The sequence below is a fragment of the Muntiacus reevesi genome, chromosome 5, assembly GCF_963930625.1.
Source record: "Muntiacus reevesi chromosome 5, mMunRee1.1, whole genome shotgun sequence".
In the NCBI taxonomy this organism is placed as follows: domain Eukaryota; kingdom Metazoa; phylum Chordata; class Mammalia; order Artiodactyla; family Cervidae; genus Muntiacus; species Muntiacus reevesi.
In genome coordinates this window covers 117,184,355-117,204,720 of record NC_089253.1, presented here as the reverse complement: position 1 = coordinate 117,204,720, position 20,366 = coordinate 117,184,355, and the positions used below count along the sequence as shown (strand labels likewise).

Genomic DNA, 20,366 nt, shown 5'->3' with positions numbered 1-20,366 from the left:
TGAGTTCACACACACACACCCGACAGCACGCCTGCTCGCCAGCGGGGAGTGTGGAGAGTGAGCCCAGCTGTGCGGGTCTCCAAGAAGCCAAGCTCTGGGCTCTGCGTCTCTGTCCAGCTGCCTGCGAGGCGGTCAGTGCAGGGCCGTCTCATGCTCCTCACTCCCGTCCTACTCACGGGAGGCCATGACACCACCTTTGTGCACATAAGGAAGGCAGCTTCTATATTTATCAGACCAAATCCTTGCACAGCCATTGAAAAGTAGGTGCTATTCCTTTAAAAATTAACGGAAATGCTAAAACTTGAGACTGAGTAAAAACTGACAGCAATTAATACTGGTAACGGTGAGAGAAGAAAGACATTGGCCAACTGGCATAACCTTGTGTGAACTTGGCAGTTTCTATCCTGGTTTAAAATGTTTCTACCCTCCGTCTCCTTAATTCCACTCCCAGCAATCCATCATTTTTATACTAGCACGAGTATTTAGAGAGCTAACAATCAGTAGAAGGGACGAACGGTAAGCCATCCGTTTATACCCAACACACGGAGACACTGTTTTAAAAACTCAAACGTTTCAGAAGAAATAAAAAAGTTCAAAATCTTAGGCGCCAGAACAGTAAGGGGAATGCAAGCCCAAAGCTGCCAGTGGGAGCTGAAACGAAACAGCCCATGAGTTTTTCAGAAACAGGGCTTATCAGAGCTGGGCATGCACTGGAGGGAACCAGAAGGGAAACCACGTGTTCTTGCTGGGGTGGCCAAGGGCTGCCCCGACAAAGAGGCAAGGAACAGAAAACCATTAACCATGTCTCAGAGACATAAAAGACAAACTGGTCATCTGTCTGGCCTTTTGGATAGAAAATGATTATATGCAAGAGATCAGAACCCCAAGCACATGCCATATGCGAGTGTGGGGGCAAACTCCTGCTGGTCAAACGGTTGGGAGCCCCAGGGCTAAAAACATGTACAGGAAAGTTGGTCTGAACCAGGTGAAAATTTATGAATCTATTCCTCATTTACCAAATATCACAAATTCAGAGGTTAGAAGATTTGAAATCAATCATAAAATATTTCTATTACTCTAAAGATGTGAATTATAATTGTTATATCTTTAATATTTAGTGAGCTTTAATCATAGAGTGATTTGAAATACTATCGTTTGAAAATTCAATAACTATGATTCTTTACCATAATCAAAGTTGTATGACAATAACCAGACACAGTATGCATAATTTGTTGTTATTTGCTATCTATCATGGTTTGCTTCATAGATTTCCTTGCAACCAAATACTATAAACTACCTAACCAGTATTTCAAATGGTTTCAGATTAACTGACTTAGATCTAGTACTATCAAAGGTATATTTAACAAGTGATCAGCTAAAATTTATAAGTAATGTAAAAATCTGAAGTAGCATAAATTACTCTTCCTAATTCTATTTCCTTGTATAACATAAAATGAAATAAATTTTAAGGTTGGATGCATGAGACAAGTGCTCGGGGCTGGTGCACTGGGATGACCCAGAGGGATGGGATGGGAAGGGGGGTTCAAGATGGGGAACACATGTAAATCCATGGCTGATTCATGTCAATGTATGGCAAAAACCACTACAATATTGTAAAGTAATTAGCCTGCAACTAATAAAAATAAATGAGAAAAAAAAGTTTCTTTAAAAAAATAAAGTAAGCTGACATTTCTACATACAGCTGATTCACTTTGTTGTACAGCAAAAACTAACATTATAAAGCAATTATACTCCAATAATAAAAAAAATTAAGCTGACATTTCTAAAGCAATAAAAAAGGAAAAAATATTAACAGAACTCAGAAAATGAGCAAGAGACATGAACTGACATTTCACTAGGTTGGAAATATGGTTGGAAAACAAGCTCATGAAAAGACATTCAATATCTTTAGCCATTTAACATGCAAATTACGACCACATTGAGCTATCACTACTTACTTACTAACATGTTTAAAAAAAGAATAGTGGCAATGTCATGCTGGCAAGGACAGAAACTGGATGCTTCATATGTAAAATGGTACAACCAACTGCAACTGGCAAATAGTTTGGAAGCTTCTTATGAAACTAAATACATACTCACATGTATATATTGTACAAAGCCGCACACACATACACACACACAAATGAGTACATGTAAGACTGAAATGTAAAGTACATGAAATCTGAATATGATCTTTAATTAACAATATTCTAAACATGTTGGTTTTGAGCATGCTCAAAATTCTCCAAGCCAGGCTTCAGCAATACGTGAACTGTGAACTTTCAGATGTTCAAGCTGGTCTTAGAAAAGGCAGAGGAACCAGAGATCAAATTGCCAACATCTGCTGGATCATCGAAAAAGCAAGACAGTTCCAGAAAAACATCTATTTCTGCTTTATTGACTATGCCAAACCCCTTGACTATGTGGATCACAATAAACTGTGGAAAATTCTGAAAGAGATGGGCATACCAGACCACCTGACCTGCCTCTTGAGAAATCTGTATGCAGGTCAGGAAGCAACAGTTACAACTGGACATGGAACAATAGACTGGTTCCAAATAGGAAAAGGAGTATGTCTAGGCTGTATATTGTCACCCTGCTTATTTAACTTATATGCAGACCAGATCACGAGAAACACTGGGCTGGATGAAGCACAAGCTGGAATCAAGATTGCCTGGAGAAACATCAATAACCTCAGATATGCAGATGACACCACCCTTATGGCAGAAAGTGAAGAAGAACTAAAGAGCCTCTTGATGAAAGTGAAAGAGAAGAGTGAAAAAGGTGGCTTAAAGCTCAACATTCAGAAAACTAAGATCATGGCATCCAGTCCCATCGCCTCATGGCAAATAGATGGGGAGACAGTGGAAACAGTGGCTGACTTTATTTTGGGGGGCTCCAAAATCACGGCAGATGGTGACTGCAGCCATGAAATTAAAAGATGCTTACTCCTTGGAAGGAAAGCTATGACCAACCTAGATAGCATATTAAAAAGCAGAGACATTAATTTGCCAACAAAGGTCCGTCTAGTCAAGGCTATGGTTTTTCCAGTAGTTATGTATGAATGTGAGAGTTGGACTCTCACATATAAAGAAAGCTGAGTGCCAAAGAATTGATGCTTTTGAACTGTGGTGTTAGAGAGGACTCTTGAGAGTCCCTTGGACTGCAAGGAGATCCAACCAGTCCATCCTAAAGGAAATCAGTCCTGAATATTCATTGGAAGAACTGATGCTGAAGCTGAAACTCCAATACTGTGGCCACCTGATGTGAAGAACTGACTCATTTAAAAAGACCCTGATGCTGGGAAAGATTGAAGGCGGGAGGAGAAGAGGATGACAGATGTTGGATGGCATCACAACTCTATGGACATGAATTTGAGAAAGCTCTGGGAGTTGGTGATGGACAGGGAGACCTGGTATGCTGCAGTCTATGGGGTTTCGAAGAGTCAGACACAGCTGAGTGACTGAACTGACTGTGATGTGGTCCTGCTTCTTTCTTAATCTAGCCAGGTGTGGCCCCGGGATTAGTGGTTACTCTTCAGGGAGATAGACTCTGGCCAATGTGGCCGGTTCAGGACTTTAATTGGAAAGTCCTGGGGAAGGTCCATCATGGGAGGTGGTGACTTTGATGACAGATGGCTTGTTGCTATCATTCATAAGTCCTATGGAGAAATAGTAGTTCACGAAGAGTCAGTATACAACAGAAGAAAAGCATCGAATTAGGAAACTGGACATGAGTTTGGGTAATCTCCAGGAGGTGGTGATGGACAGGGAGGCCTGGCATGCTGCAGTCCATGGGATCACAGAGTTGGACATGACTGAGCGACTGAACTGGACTGGACTGAGGAAACTGGGCCTGAGCTTGTGGTCCTGTTTTGTCATCCACTGTGTGACTATGAGCAAGTCATTTACTGAACTGAACACATGTTGATCTCCTACAGTTATAGGTTACACTGTATGCTATTAGACTGTAGTTATGTAAGATGCTACCCCTGAGGGAAGCTGAGTGGAGGGTACACAGCGCCCTGTGTACCAGTTTTGTAACTTGTTGTTTAGTTGCTCAATTGTGTCTGACCCTTTGCGACTCCATAGACTGCAGCCCGCCAGCCTCCTCTGTTCACGGGATTTCCCAGGCAAGAATACTGGAATAGGTTGCCACTTCCTTTTCCAGGAGACCTTCCTGACCTAGGGATTGAACCCGCATCTCCTACATTGGCAGGCGGATTCTTTACCTCTGAGCCTCCAGTGAAGCCCTGAACTTACTGTGAGTCTATAATAATTTTAAAATAAAAAGCTTTCAAAAATTAATGTTGAGTATAAAACACAAGTCATAAAATATGATATTTGTGAAAATACATTTTTAAAACCACAAATCATAGTATATATGTTTATGAATAAAAATATAAGTAATAAAAATATCAAAACACCAATAGTAAGGAGATATACAGCTTTAGGGTAATGTTACCTCTGGGAATAAATTCTAAGAGGACCTCAACTTTACCTGTAGTATTTTAATTTTTTTTTTTTTGGCTGCACCATGCAGGATCTTAGCTCCCTTACTAGGGTTCAAACCCAAGCTCACCGCAGTGAAATTGCTGAGTCTTAACCATTAGACCACCAGGGGATTTCCATGTAATATTTTAATGCTTAAAAAAGAATCTGGAGTGAGAAATTGTCAGCATGTACTATATAAACAGTATAGGTAAATGAAAACTTGTTAAATTACTCTTTACTACTCTGAATGTCTTAAGGTTTTCTAAATTAAAACAAAAATACACATACAAAGAGGTTCATTGAAGCATTATGATCTGTAATAACCAAAGATTGGTAACAATCTAATTATGTATCAACAAGGGGACAGCTAACTAAATAGCTTTAGATATAGTTGTGCAATGAATACAAAGCAACCATTAAAAAGAATGAAAGGGATATGTGCTCTTAGGAAAATATCCCAAATACACTAGGAAGTGGGGGAAAGAGCAAACTGGAAAATAACACGTACAGTATTATGACAACATTTTGTTTTTAAAAAAATCAATATAAATATATATGAACACTATATATATATGAAATATATATGTATATATGAATCCAACAAAAAACCTGTTTTACTTCTGAAAATTGCAATTTTTTTCTTACTGAGAAATGTAGGATGACATGTAACATCCTATTTCCTGTTTATTAAATAGCCAGGCAAGAATACTGGAGTGGGTAACCATGCCCTCCTCCAGGGGATCTTCCCAGTCCATGGATTGAACCCAGGTCTCCTGCATTGCAGGCAGATTCTTTACCATCTTTGTCATCAGGGAAACATCCTATTAGTTTCAGGTGTATACCATAAGGATTCTTTATTTATATACATTGCAAAATGATGTCCACAATGTCTGATTAACATACATTGCCACATGTGGCTACAAATCTTTTTCTTGTAGTAAGAATGTTTAACTACTCTTTTGAATGTACAATACAGTATTACAAACAATAGGCACCGTGCTTCATTATATCACCAGAACTTATTTACTTTATAACTGGTAGTTTGTACCTTTTGACCTACTTCATCAATTTCATTTGCCCTCACCCCCTGCGTCTGGCAACCACCAATCTGTCATCTGTTATCTATGGAGACCAGGACTTTTTTGTTTTGCTTTGTTTTAGTTCCACATAAAAATAAGATCACACAGTATTTGTCTCTCTCTGTCTGACATATTTCATTCAGCACAATGCCCTCAAGTTCCATCCATGCCATTGCAAACGGCAAGATTTCCTTCTCTTCAGAAAATTTTTAAAAGCAAGATAAAGAATGAAAAATTAAAACAATATTAAACTAACATTATGAACATTTACTGTATAATCAGAATCTGCCTTACTCTTCCCAAATCTGTGAGTACATATTCTTTTCAGTTGAACTCATTCCCTAAATTTGAAGAGAAGAAAGAGGAAGAAATGGGAATTCTTAGAGGTGAAATGACTGGCCCCAGATCACACAGGAAGTGGTCGAGTGGGCTGTAATGTTTGATGCTGTTTCAGCCCACGACGCCGGTCACCTACAGGAAAACCAGCAGCACATTCGGCATTGACCTGATCTCCTTACAGTGAGATGGAGCCACGAGCTGTGGGCTGTGATGTGACTGAGGGGCTGTGCCCGCACTCTAGCCGTCACGATTGAATAGCCCAGATTTTATCCTGACCTGGGTCCCTCATAGGGAAGAGTGAGAAGATGTGACAGGAAGAGATGGTTCCTCTCCACATATTCCCCCGAACCATCTCATGAAGAGAGGAGCTGGCAGCAAGGAGTGGTCCCAGCCAGAGTGGTCCAGCAGGGTGACTCCTGCATGAACACCACAGGGTGAATCCTGCTGAGCGCGGCGGACGCTCACACACCGACCGTGACTTCCCCTCCTATACAGGCAGAGGGAGTTAGAGCAGCAGGGTGGTAGTGGCCTCGGATCCTGCTCCAAGGAAGGGTTCTCTGCCTGGCTGTGGAGTGTGCCTTCACAGGGGCAGAAACTTGAGCTTCCCAAGGAGCCGCCCACCAGTAGCTGAGCAGGAAGGGGGTGGAGGGGCCTGGCCCTTCCTGTTCTGTGTGGGGCTCCCCCAGCTGCTGTCTCCACTGCAGCGCTCCCTGTCGGGCTGGCAGGGCCTCTAGCAGATCTGCACTGTGTCTGCTGCCTGCCCTGCCCAACGCTGCTTCCTCCTCCGTTTCTTTCACAGATGTTGCTCAGCATCTGCATCCCAGAGAACTCAACCTGTGAAAAGGGTCCTCCAGCCTGATCGAGGTACATTATATCTGCTAATCCCAAACTCCCGCTTTATCCCTCCCCCTCCTTCCCCTTTGGGAATTGTAACTCCTGCTTCTAGAAGGAGGAGGATATAAGTAACCATTTTTAAATACACCAACCCAACAGACATGAGTTTGAACAAACTGGGAGAGAGTGAAGGACAGGGAAGCCTGGTGTGCCGCAGTTCATGAGGTCGCAAAGAGTCGGACATGACCTAGCAACGGAACAACAAATCATGGGATTATGAATGATTCCTCTCCCCTGACATCTTGTGTGCATGATAAGTCACATCAGTTGTGTCCAACTTTTTGCGACCTTATGGACTGTAGCCCACCAGGAACTTCTCCAGGCAAGAAGACTGGAGTGGGTTGCCATGCCCTCCTCCAGGGGATGTTCCTGAATCAGGGAACAAATCCACCTCTCTTTACATCTCCTGCATTGGCAGGCAGGGTCTTTACCACTAGCGTCCCTAGGAAACACCTGCCCCCCACCCCAATATCTTACACCACACTAAAGGCCTACTTACTGAGTTCCTTTCACCCATAACATTATGTCTGGATTTTAACAAAAAGTAGCAAGACATACTGAAAGCCAAAATCACAGAGACAGACCTAGATATGGCAGGGATGCTGGAATTATCAGACCATAAATTTTTAAAAATATGATTCATATGTTAAGGGTTCTAATGGATAAAATAGACAGCATGCAAGAACAGACAGGAAATGTAAGCAGAGATGGAAATTCTTAGAAAGAACCAAAAAGAAATGCTAGAAATCAAAAATACTGTAACTGAAATACAGAATGCCTTTGATGGGCTCCGTAGTGGAGAGAGCACGGCAGAGGAAAGCATTTCTGAGCTTGGGAACATGTCAATAGCTTCAAAACTGGAAAGCAAAGAGAAAAAGACAAAAATTAAAGCAAAACAGGATGTCCAAGGACTGTGCAACAACTACAAAAGGTGTAACATGTGAAATGGGAATACCAGAAGGAAAAGAAGGGGGAAAATGGAAGAAATAAGGAAGCAATAATGACTGATAATTTTCCCCAAATTCATGTCAGACACCAAACCACAGAGAGTAGAGGCTCAGTAAACACAAAGCAAGATAATGAAAAGAAACAAACAAACAAACAAACAAAAAACCCCACATAGGCATAGCATATTCAAACTGCAGAAAATCAAGCAAAAATTCCTGAAAGAATCCAGGGTTGAGGGGGGGTGGGAATAAGGGGTGGGGGTGAGGGGAAATCCTAACCTATTATGAGGAAAGATAAGAATTACACCATAACTCCCCTCAGAGACCACACAAGCAAGAAGAGAGTAGAGTGAGATATTTAAAGTGTTGAGAAAACAAACACCAAACTAGAACTCTATACCTGGGAAGATTATCTTTCAAAAGTGAAAGGATAAATAGACTCCCTCAGATAAAAATTGAGGGAATTTGTTGCCAGCCGAAATGCTTTGCAAGAAGTGTATAAAGATCTTCAGGGAGAAATAAAATAATATCAGTCATAAAGTTGGATCTACTTAATTAAAAAGAATACTGCATACTGCAGAAAGAATAAGGGAAGGTAAAAGAAAACTTTTCTTATTCTTAAATGATCTGACAGGTAACAGCTTGTTCAAAGTAACAGCATGTTACAATGTATGATAGTGTGTGTGTGTGTGTGTGTATAAATGCTTATGTACACTTATGAATAAGTGAATCACAAGAATAATACAAGGGACATGACAGAACAATTAGAGGAGTATTTAATTACAAAGTACTTGCACTGCTCATGAAGTAGCGTATTACAGGGTATGAATTCTCAATCGCTTCGGTCATGTCCAACTCTTTGAGACCCCATGCACTGTAGCCTGCCAGACTCCTCTGTCCAAGGAATTTCCCAGGCAAGAATATTGGAGTGGGTTGCCATTTCTTCCTCCAAGGGATTTTCCCAACCCACAGTTTACAGTGGGCCCTCACCTGTGGACTCAACCAAGTGCAGATCAAAATATTCAGAAAAAGAATTCCAAAAAGTGTCAAAAAGCAAAACTTGAATTTGTCGCTCTACCAGCAACTATCTTCACAGCAGTTACATTATATTTACAACTATTTACAGAACATTTACATTGTATTAGGTATTATAACTAATCTAGAGATGATTTAAAGTATATAAGAGGATATGCTTAGGTTATATACAAACACATGCCATTTTATATAAAAGACTTGCGCACCCTTGGATTTTGGTACTTGTGAGAGGTCCTGGAAAAATTCCCTTGTGGACACCTAGGGTTGACTGTATTTGAAAGAAGACTTGGAAAAAAAAAAAGTGGACTTGGATTACTTGTAAATGTATACTGCAAACTCTAGGGCAACCACTAAAAAAAAAGTAAAAAAGGAAGTTTAACTGATATCCTAAGGAAAGAGAAAAAAATAGAATCATATAAAATGCTCAGTTAAAACCATAAAAAGCAAAAAAAGTGGAAGACAAAATAGGAACACAGAACCAAGGACAACAAACAAAAACCAGCAACAAAATTTGTAGATATTAATCCAACTATATCAATAATCACTTTAAATGTCAATGGTTTAAATAGGCCAATTAATACAGGGATTATCAAAGTGGATCAAGAAATAAGACCCAATTATATGCTGTCAATAAGAAACCCACTTTAAATATAAAGACACAAGTAGATTAAAATAAAATAATAAAGAAAGATTTACTATACTGATGCTAGGCAAAAGAAAGTGGGAGTTGCAATATTCATTCCTGACAGACCAGAAACTACAGCAAGAAAAGTTATGAGGGATAAAGAATGGCATTACAACACATGTGTCTTTTTCAATTATGATTTTCTCAGGGTATATATGCAGTAGTGGGATTGCTGGGTCATAGGGTCATATTATTCCTAGTTTTTTAAGGAATCTCCATACCGTTCTCCATAGTGGCTGTATCAACTTACATTCCCACCAACAGTACAGAGGATTCTCTCTTCTAGCATTATCATTTGTAGATTTTTTGATGTTGGCCATTCTCCTTGGTGTGAGGTAATACCTCATTATAATTTTGATTTGCATTTCTCTAATAATGAGCGATGCTGAACATCTTTTCATGTATTCATTGGCCATCTGTATGTCTTCTTTGGAGAAATATCTATTTAGGTCTCTGCCCACTTTTTGCTTGGGCTATCACATGTGAAAGAGATGGCTATTGGGAAGCTGCTGTCTAACACGGGAGCCCAGCCCGATGCTCTGTGATGACCTAGAGGAGGGGGATGGGGGCGGAGGAAGGCTCAGCAGGGAGGGGAGATATATCATTATGGCTGATTCGTGCTGCTGTATGGCAGAAACCAACACAACATTGTAAAGCAATTATCCTCCAATTAAAAAATAAATTTGAAAAGAATGGCATTACATAAAGATAAAGGAGTTGGGTTTCTCAAGAAGACATAACAATCCTTAATACATAGGCACCAAGCAACCGAGCAAGGATGAAATACCAGAGGCAGAAACTGAAAGAACTGAACACCTGAGGCAGAAACTGACAGAATTGAATACACGAGGCAAAAACTGGTAGAATTGTAAGGAGAAATAGATGAATCCGCTATGATAGTTAGAGACCTAAACAGCCCCCTAACGGAAACGTGCAGGTCCAGCAGGCAAAAATCAGTAAGGACATTGTTGAACTCAACACCACCATCAATCAAGTGGATACAAAGGACATCTATAGACTACTTCCTCTAACAGTAGCTGAATATACATCCTTCTCAAGCCCAAATGCAATATTTGCCAAGACAGACCACACACTGGGCCATAAAACACAACAAATTTAAAAGAGTAGAAATCAAACAACGTCTGTCCTCAGATCACAGTGGAATTAAGCCAGGAATCAGTAACAGAAAGACAGTTGTAACATCACCAAATACTTGAAGATTAAACAACATTTCTAAATAACACGTGGGATCAAAGAAACAAACCTCAATAGAAAGTTTTAAATATTTTGAACAAACTGAAAATGAAAACACAGCCTATCAAAATTTGTGGGATGCAGTGAAAGCAGTGTTTAAAAAGAAATTTATAGGATTGAAAGCATATATTAGTAAAGAAGAAAGATCAAAAATCAATAAACTGAGCTTCCATCTTAGGAAGCTAGAAAAAGAAGAGTAAATTCAATCCAAACTAAACAGAAGGGAAAAAAAATTAGAGCAGAAATCAGTGAAATTTAAAACAGGAAGCCATTAGAGAAAATCCACAAAACCAAAAGTTGGTTTTTTGAAAAGATCAATAAAATCCACAAGCCTCTAGCCAGGCTAATTAAAATTTAGTAGCCCCTGGGAGAGGACCCAGATGTTTGCCTCATACTGCCAGTCAATCAGTACTTACTCATGTCAGACAGGTAGACAAAAACACAATGTCACTTCCTTTCTTTTATCCATTTGATCAATTAAGGAAAAAAAAAACACTTATGAGCATCTACTATGTGCCAAACGCTGTTTTAAACGCTTCAGATATATCAGTGAACAGTAAATATAATAAATAAGTAAACTGTATAGCTTCCCTAGTAGCTCAGAGGGTAAAGAATCTGCCTGCAATGCAGGAGACCTGAGTTCCATCCCTGGGTTTGGAAGATCCCCTGGAGAAGGGAATGGCAACCCATTCCAGTACTCTTGCCTGGGAAATCCCATGGACAGAGGAGTCTGGCAGGTTATAGTCCATGGTTTCGCAAAGAGTTGGACACAACTAAGTGACTAACAATTTCAATTTCAGAGTATATTGGGAGATGTTAAGTGGAGAATACAGAGCAGGTTAAGAAGAGGATTAAGAGTTATGAGTATTTCTTATTTTGTTATGAATGTTTGCGTGTGTGTGTGTGTATATATATATAGGCATTTTATTTTATTTATTACTTTTATTTTCTTCCCTCTTATTCCTTTATCATCTAACACAAGATGTACTGATAGGAGTTAAGTTTATATCACACTGTTTAAGTTACAGGATGTCAAGGAGACGCGTGGATCTCACCCAAAGACTTTGCCTCCTCCTCTGGGGGAGGGCTGGTATGTTTTGATTATATGCAAGAGAATGGATACAGGTATATGTATGGCTGAGTCCCTTTGATGTCCACCTGAAACTATTAATATCACAACATTGTGAATCAGCTATATTCCAAAACAAAATTAAAAGTTTAATTAAAAAAGATAAGAGGATCATGTTACATGGAAGTATGACTTTGCTATTGTCTTTCAGTCACTTCAGTCGCTCAGTCATGTCCGACTCTTTGCGACCCCATGGACTGCAGGACGCTAGGCTTCCCTGTCCATCACTAACTCCCGGAGTTTACTCAAACTCATGCCCATAGAGTCAGTGATGCCATCCAACCATCTCATCCTCTGTCATCCTGTCCTCCTGCCTTCAATGTTTCCCAGCATCAGTCTTTTCCAATGAGTCAGTTCGTCACATCAGGTGGCCAAAGTATTGGAGTTTCAGCTTCAGCATCAGTCCTTCCAATGAATATTCAGGACTGATTTCCTTTAGGATGGACTGGTTTGATCTCCTTGCAGTCCAAGGGACTCTCAAGAGTCTTCTCCAACACCACAGTTCAAAAGCATCAATTATTCGGCGCTCAACTTTTGTCTTTATTTGTAGATTAAACATGGTTTAAGGAAATGTACACAGGTGCCAAATTGACAAGGAATAAACCACAATAAATTGACAAGAAATAAAAGTTTCATGTGTCAGCGTGGCAGGGCCATGATCCCCAGCTGTTCAGTCAAACGCTAAGTGCTTCTGTGAAGATATTTTGTAGATGTGATTGACATCTACCATCAGCTGACTTTTAGGAAAGGAGATTACACTCTATAATCTAGATGGTCCTTATCTAATCAGTTGAAAGGCCTTGAGAGCAGAACTGAGGTTTCCCTGAGAAAGAAGAAATTCCATCCATGGACCTCAGCATCAGCTCCTCACAAGAGTTTTCAACTGGCCAACCTGCCCTGTGAATTCTGTATGTGGCCAGCCAGCCCTGACCACCACAGAAACCAACTCCTTGTGATCAATCTCTTCAGATGTAAATATTCCTACTAGTGATTGTGTCTCTTACTGACACAAGTAGCCACAAAAGGAAAATGACACTTGAGCAAAGACTTGCTGTCAGTGGAGGAGCTGCGCACAGATCTACGGGCAGAGCAAGCCTGTGCGGTGAGAGGAGCAGCAGGAATGGGGCTGGTGGGAGCGAGCCAGGTGGAGAGTGGCGTGAGAGAAGGGAGCTTCATCAACCAAAAGCAGCATCAGGGACAGACAGAGTACAGGCTGCAAGCTGAAAGGTCTCCTTTTTTATCATAAGATGAGCCCACGTCATGATACAAATGATGTGGATGACATCATCCAAGGGTCTCACCTGCTCTAACATGACACAAATGCAAGTCCCACTATGGGCAGAAGGTTTTGGCTGCTATACATACAGGGACATCTTCTGTAGTCAACCCCTTAGACACTCGGTGCACATATGCAGAGCACCCACTGTCAGCTGCACCATGCTGGGAGCATCTCACTTCGGGCTATGGGAGCCAAGAGGCAGGTCAGGAAGCGCCCTGCCTTCTACTCACAGATGAAGAACTGATGGGCCACCACCAGACAGAGAGACAGCTAAGTCTGGCATCTTTGGGTGTGATGGAAATTGGCTGTATGGAAGGTGTAATGCTCTTAATTGGTCTTACTAATTAACTAGACCTTACTTGGTCTAGTTGGGAAAAATACTAGGCACCAACAAAAGGAGGGAGATGAGAGTGGTTTGCAGGCAAAACCACCAAAGACAGACAGTAATCATGGGGGTGCATTAAGCCTGATCAAACATCTTGTCCCGGCTTCCCAGACTCTCACTTGTCCCAGCAAAAGGAGGAACACCACCATCATGAGGTTTCTTTGCTACAAAGGTTATGGAAACAACCATAATATTAAGTATATTTATTATCCAGGAAAACTTTCATAATCAGGCTTCCCTGGTGGCTCTGATGGTAAAAGAATCTGCCTGCAATGCAGGAGACTCAGGTTTGATCCCTGGATCAGGAAGATTCCCTTGAGAAGTAAATGGCTACCCACTCCAGTATCCTTGCCTGGAGAATTCCATGGACAGAGGAGCCTGGTGGGCTATAGTCCATGGGGTCACAAAGAATCGGACATGACATGACTAAGCAACTAACACTTTCACTTTTTTTCCCCCACATGTTGATAATTTTATAAAATGAAGAAAAGGCAATATAACCCACTTTAAATGCACATATTGATTCTTAGATACATCTCAACTCCATTAGAGTGAAAAAATATACTGCTTAGGCTTGAGGAAATAGAATATTTCTTAAATACAAAGAAGAGTTAAGGCAAGCCCATAAAAATTATAACAATGTTACCTGGTTAGTGGGATTCTACGTGATTTTTATTTTCTTCCTTTTTGTTTCCTGTATCTTCTTTTCCTATAATAGCATGCATTGCCAAAACACCATATACCAAAGGTTTATAAGTAAAGCCCCCTTCATGTATATGGCACTACCATCTCCTTCCCAAGAGCGAACCAACACCTTTTATCTCAAGCAGCTTCAAACGGAGTTTGCAGTTCCCCTTTACATATGGGAAAGTACAAAGCTGCCAAGGGTTAGCTCACTTACCCGAGTCACACACGGTGGGGTGCAGCTCAGCCAAGACGAGAGTCCGGAGTGCTGAAGGTCCCATCCCAGCCAGCACCCTCGCTGTGGACCATTTTGCAGCCCAGGGACCCCCCGCAGTGAGGGGAGGGTTAAGCTGAAGGAGCCCCTGCCCTTACCTCGGCCAGCCGGGAGTGCTTGTGGACGTTCTCGCCTTTCTGCACGCTGGGACCCAGCTGCTGCAGGACAGCCCTGCTGCTAGTCAGTGCTCTGGTCAGCCGAGCAAGCTTCCCCCAGCCTGGAGCATGCGGGAGACAGGAGAGGCAGGTTCAGCTGGGTCCTGAGAGCACGCGGACATTCACACCCGAGTTACGGTCACCCCCCAGCCCTCCCTCCTGCGCACCCGTGAGGCACTCAGCCACCCTCGGCGTCAAAGCTCGCTGCTCAGAGAAGCCCGGACGCGCTGAAACCTGGGCGGCGATGGACTGTCCCTTTGGGCTTTCCCTTGGTCCCAGTCACAGCTCTGTGGTGTAGGGAAGGCAGGTCCCCATGGCGGCATTGTTTTACAAATAGGGAAACCGAGGGCAGAGTGCCTAGGCAGTTACAGAGTCTAGAACTCAGATCGCTCCACTCTGGCCCAAGGCTTTTCTGCCAGATAATACCAGGCAATAGAGATGTTTCTCTGAATGTACGGCTCAGGCTGTTTGCAAGCCCCTTGTCGTCTGATCCTAGCAGAGACCAAGCTGGTTCTAGGTTTTAAATAACTAGACAAGCTAGTCACATGGTCATTCCATATACTACATTCTCCAAAGCCAGAGGAATAAGAAATGAACTTAACCCCTGGAGATGTGGGGAAATAATACTGGTTGATTTTAGTCTGCTCTGGGATGAGGGAAGGATAGTTGATGGCATGTAGGTCCCCTTAAAACTAGAAACTCAATGACCCTAGAACTGAACTTGGAGTAAAGAAATATGGATATAAGTCCCATCTCTGCCTCTAGCTTGCTTGTGACCACCAACAAATTGCTTAAGTTACCTGGGCCTCAGTTACCTCATCTGTAAAGTGGAACTTAAAATACTCTACCTACATGCTTTAAGTGCAGGGTGCACTTTCCTGGGCAAGCAAACGGACTAAGTTTAGCAGGCTCCGAGTAGCAGCGGGCTAAAACAAACCCTGTCTTGAGGCCTTCTTGGCCCTTTAGACTAGTTCCTCCAGGGAATGTAAAACATTGGGCTTTTTCTAATCCTCCCACTCCATACTCCAAAATCTAAAATGAACAAGTGATCTTTACTAGGAATTTAAGATGCATGAGGGATGTTTTAAAGGCCCCCAGGATGTTTTAAATGTCCATTCCAACATCCAGCAAGCCATCTGCATCAAGCTTATGACCACGGCAATCATCTCATGAGACCCCTGAAAGTCTGCAGGGGCTCTCCAAACCAAGTTTGGGGCTAGGAAAGCTCCAAAGACCTGGATAGAGGTGTATATTAAATAAACAGAGCAGGCAACTATTTCTATTGACAGCTAAAAGCAAGACTGGGCAATATTATATTTTATCCTTCAGACTTTAGAAGTAGTCAGTGCCTAGCAGCAGAAATCTCGTTTACCAAACTTTACCCTGGAGCACCTTTCCAAGACAGACTGAGAATCCAGAGGACAATGGAGTCAAGCAGAATGATGGCTCTTTTTTTTCTGCACAACCTTTAAGGATCATAATCTGTACACATTTTTGTCAACATAGCAAGAATAGCAAATCAGGTCTTTTTATCTCTTCTAGAAGTTCTGGGCTATAATAAAAGGTAGTGGCATTTTCATCCATCCCAACACCATTAAGTAGAGAAATGGGACTTGCTGGGGTCAGTGTGAAAAGAGACCCACGGTGATCGGGTTGAGGGGAGTCCTGCTGGTGTTGACAGAAGGGGACAGCCCAGACTCTCCAGGGGCCTTTGACATCTTCCCCCAAATTGGCCATTTATGAAAGTGCTCATTGGAATTCGCTTGTGTGAACCGTGGGCTAGAAGTTTTTAAAGTTTCTTTCGGAGTCAGGCTAGCCTTCAGCTCAAAACAAAGCTGGAAGTGAATTCTGCAAAGCTCTTGAAGAGGAGAAGGAAGTCTACTTTTCAGGTGGGGAGAAAACAGTCGTGCACAGAAACATCAGCAAGGGGTCTTCACCGCCCCCCTCCCCATTCAGTCCTACTCATCCACCACCTCCACCTCCACCCCCACCTCCACTCTGGGACCAATGGTAAGAGGGACTTGGCAGGGCAGATACCCCAGACCCTGCCTGGCAGGGCTTGGGGTCCTGGTCCATCCGATGGCGTGGCAGAAACATTAACAGAAAGACTCCTGGACTTTGGGGCATTTCCCCAGGCGCAGGCTAGTCCCTCACTCTAGCCCTGATTCTCTGCTCTCAGCTGACTGTGAAGGGCACAGGAAGGTGAGTGGGTGTTGGATGGGGAAACGGACAGGCAGCAGGAAACCCCCCACCCCACCCCCACCAGGACAGGCAGACTGCCTCTTCTGAAGGGAGGCAGTAAGTCCTTTCACAAGTGTCACCGCATGTCACTCTTTCTGGGCTCTAAACACTTTATATTAAGAATCACACTAAAAAAAAGAAAAAAAAGAATCATGCTGAGCCAGATGGAAGAACATCATTCATTCACATATTAATTCCAAACATAACTACTATGTACCATCAAAGTGCCAAGTACCAGGGTTGCTAAGATGAGTAAGGTACAGATTCTAGCCTCAAAGGGCTTGTATTCTAGTAGAAAAGACTGATAAGTAAATTTAAAACCATGATATAGTAAGCTACATTCTGTAACACATGAGTATAGGATGCTATGGCCAAAACTGTCCAGAGAAGGAAGGCATAACAAATCCAGGCTGGGCTATCAGGGAGGGCTTCCCACAGGAAGTGATACTAGAGCAAACTTTGCAAAGATGAGTAGGAGCCAGTTGAACTCAGGAAGGAAAATACAGACAATCCAACACAGAAGGAACAGCACCCATGAAGGCAGAAAAATCATAAAGCAGGGTAACATGTCAGTGACAAGGAAGACCTTCTAAACAGCTAGATGAATGGTGCATGGCATGCAGAGCGAAGGAGAATGCAGGCAGTGGCCTGAAGTGATACTAAAGAGGTCGTCAAGGATCAGACTGAGAAGAACTTAGCTGTGAGAACCTAGACGGCAAGTTAACAAACTTGAACATCAACCTGAAATCCAAAGGAAATACAGTAAGGAGTTCAAATATGGTGCAGGCATTTTAGGAGAGAATGGCAGTGTGGAAGTGGTTAACAGATAGAAGATCAGTCAGAATCCCAGGCAAGACACCATGAGGGCCTGGACCAGTGCTGTGGCCTGAGCCAGGAGACAAGGGGAGATTTGAAAACAGCTGCAGAGGTAGAATCAATGACTGCAGAAGGAGAGAGGAGGCGATCCAAGTGGCCTCTGGGTCCCCAGTTAGGGTGACTGGGGTGATAGCCATGCAATAAGATCCCAAACATGGGAGAAAGTAAGTCAGACTGAGACAGACAAGTATATGACATCACTTATGTGTGGAATCTAAAAAAAAAAAAAAAATTATACAAATGAACTTATTTACAAAACATAAACAGACTCACAGACATAGAAAACAAATTTATGGTTGCCAAAGGGGACGGCAGGGAGGAACTAGGAGTGTGGGATCAACAGATACACATCGCTATACACAAAGCAGATAAACAACAAGGATTTACTGTACAGCACAGGAAAATATATTCACTTGTAATAACCTATAATGGAAAAGTGTCTGAAAAAGAGTTTATATGTATATACATGCATGTATTAACATATCTGAATCACTTTGCTCTACACCTGAAACTTACACACTACTGTAATTAACTGTACATCAATAAAAACTTTAAGAAAACATAGAAGAGAAGCAAATGGGTTTGGTAGAAGATAAATGTACCATTTGGACCAACAATGTCCCTTACAGCAGCGCATCAGGAAAAACACTGCTGGAAAAACTCAATTTCCTATTGTCCGAGGGGCCAACTGGGAGAGAATAACTCAATAAGAATCAGGCTTAAGGTAATCTTGTTAAGGGAAGCCACATGGTTACTTCCACAAGGAAAATAAGGCAGCTGGGAGACCCCTCTGCCTCCAAGGAAGCCTTTCCCTGATACCACCTACCCCCAGCCAAATAGCCGACTCCCACCTATGTACCTCATTTGCCTTAGGCAGGCTCCCATTAGATTATTGGTTAGGCTTTATTGTTATTATTTGCTTACCTGTCTGCCCATCTCCCAAATAGACTATAAGGAGCAGGGTCTCTGTCTTACATTTCCTGAGGGTCAGCGTCGATCATAAAGCTAAACATCCCCAAAGACACCCAGTAAGTGTGTATGCTGAATAAACGTGGATGAAGAACAAATTGTTTTCTCCCATTGTCCTACTTCTATCTGGGTTTCCAGTAGACATAAAGTCCCAAAGGAAAAGTAGCCCATTTTATAAACTCTGTTCAGTTTTAGGAGGTATTTCTGCACCCACCCTTCCAATATATCCCATTTGGGAGTTCAACAGGGAACTGAGCTCAGATGAAGAAATCCCCAGCTCAGGGTTCTTCGAGCTCTGTCTTAAAGGTCACCACATGGCAGGTAGGGCTGGGGGTGTCATGAGAAGATCACAGCATCACATGATCAGGCAAGATGAGAGGGGTGAAGGGGAAAAAAGCATGAACGGAGGACAGGAGGAGGGGAACGCAGTTTGCAATCTAACAAGCAGTTAGAAAGTATTCACCGAGTCCTTTCTCCATTCTCAGTAAGGACAACCCTCTCTCCCTTACTTGAGCCTACACTGGCTACTGGCTTCAACTGGGACGAGACCCCACTAGGCTGCTTTAGCCCATACATCCCTGTATCCTCCCTAGGCCATGAGAGACGGTTCTAAGATGAGCTGAAATTCTAGCTCCTCCCAGGGAAAGTCCAGAGATACTAGAAACGCAGACCTAGAGGCCCCTCCCTGGGAAACCACGTGGAGACACTTTGAAGAGAAGTTGCAGAGGACTCCTTAAAGTATTTACCCTTGCCCTGGGAGGGTGGAGGCTAGGAGGCCAGGCTCATCCTAATCTGATGAGTCACAGGGTCCCTTAGAGTAGTTGGATCCATAACCCAACACCCAGCAGAGAACAAAGGACAGAGGGGGCCACAGGCAGTGTGGACACTGCTGTGGTGTCCTCAAGCCTTCCTGCCCCCAGACCGTTCTCCTATTGACGAACCAACAGCCAAAACCCTAGGGTGGCTTCTTCAAGCAGAAGTCACTACATCATCACCTTCCAGCCATCCTAAGGACAGAGAGCGAAAATGTGACCACTGGGAAGGAGCGGGCCCGTGCTATGCATCTATTAGCCCCTTTCTTCCCTGAGAGCACCGCCTATGTACCCCCACGTGAAGCCTCGTGGAGAAGGGTCAGCAGTTAGGGAGCTTGCCAGAGCCTTCAGCCCGGAATCCTCGACATCTTTGGCCTTTAAAAATCTCCTTCAGAGTTTTACATTCATTTTGTTGTCCACTCTTGGCTCACTTTTAACCCTGAATTTAGAAGTAAATGTGTGGATCTTTGAAAATGAATTTGCTCCTTTAATGTGATATTATTCAGTGAGGTAAGAGAGCAAACAAGAGGGGTGACTCATCGTGGGGTGAACAATGTGGAAAGAAACTCTGAGCCCTACACTCTAATTCTTCTCTACCCACTTGCCTGGTTTACAAGGGCGGATTCAACAGAGACGAACAGCCTACAGCCCGCTCCCAATGATGCACAGTAACAGAAGAGCAAGAGATGGGGAACAAATGAAACCCTGGAGCAGCCCTGAATCTCATTTCAACCAAGAATTCCCACCTACTCTCTCCTTCAGCCTTCAAACACACACACATGCACACACACACACACACACACACACACACACACACACACACACACACACACAGA

General features: G+C 42.6%; 1 protein-coding gene across 2 annotated transcripts in view; it reads right to left on the bottom strand.

The window, feature by feature from the left end:
- KCNH1 (potassium voltage-gated channel subfamily H member 1) overlaps positions 1–20,366 on the bottom strand; it is a 407,890-nt gene that overhangs the window by 333,189 nt on the left and 54,335 nt on the right. For both annotated transcript variants that reach the window (XM_065936267.1, XM_065936268.1), the window contains exon 5: positions 14,576–14,694. In XM_065936267.1, the coding sequence (XP_065792339.1) occupies positions 14,576–14,694 (119 nt within the window). The remainder of the gene's footprint in view (positions 1–14,575; positions 14,695–20,366) is intronic.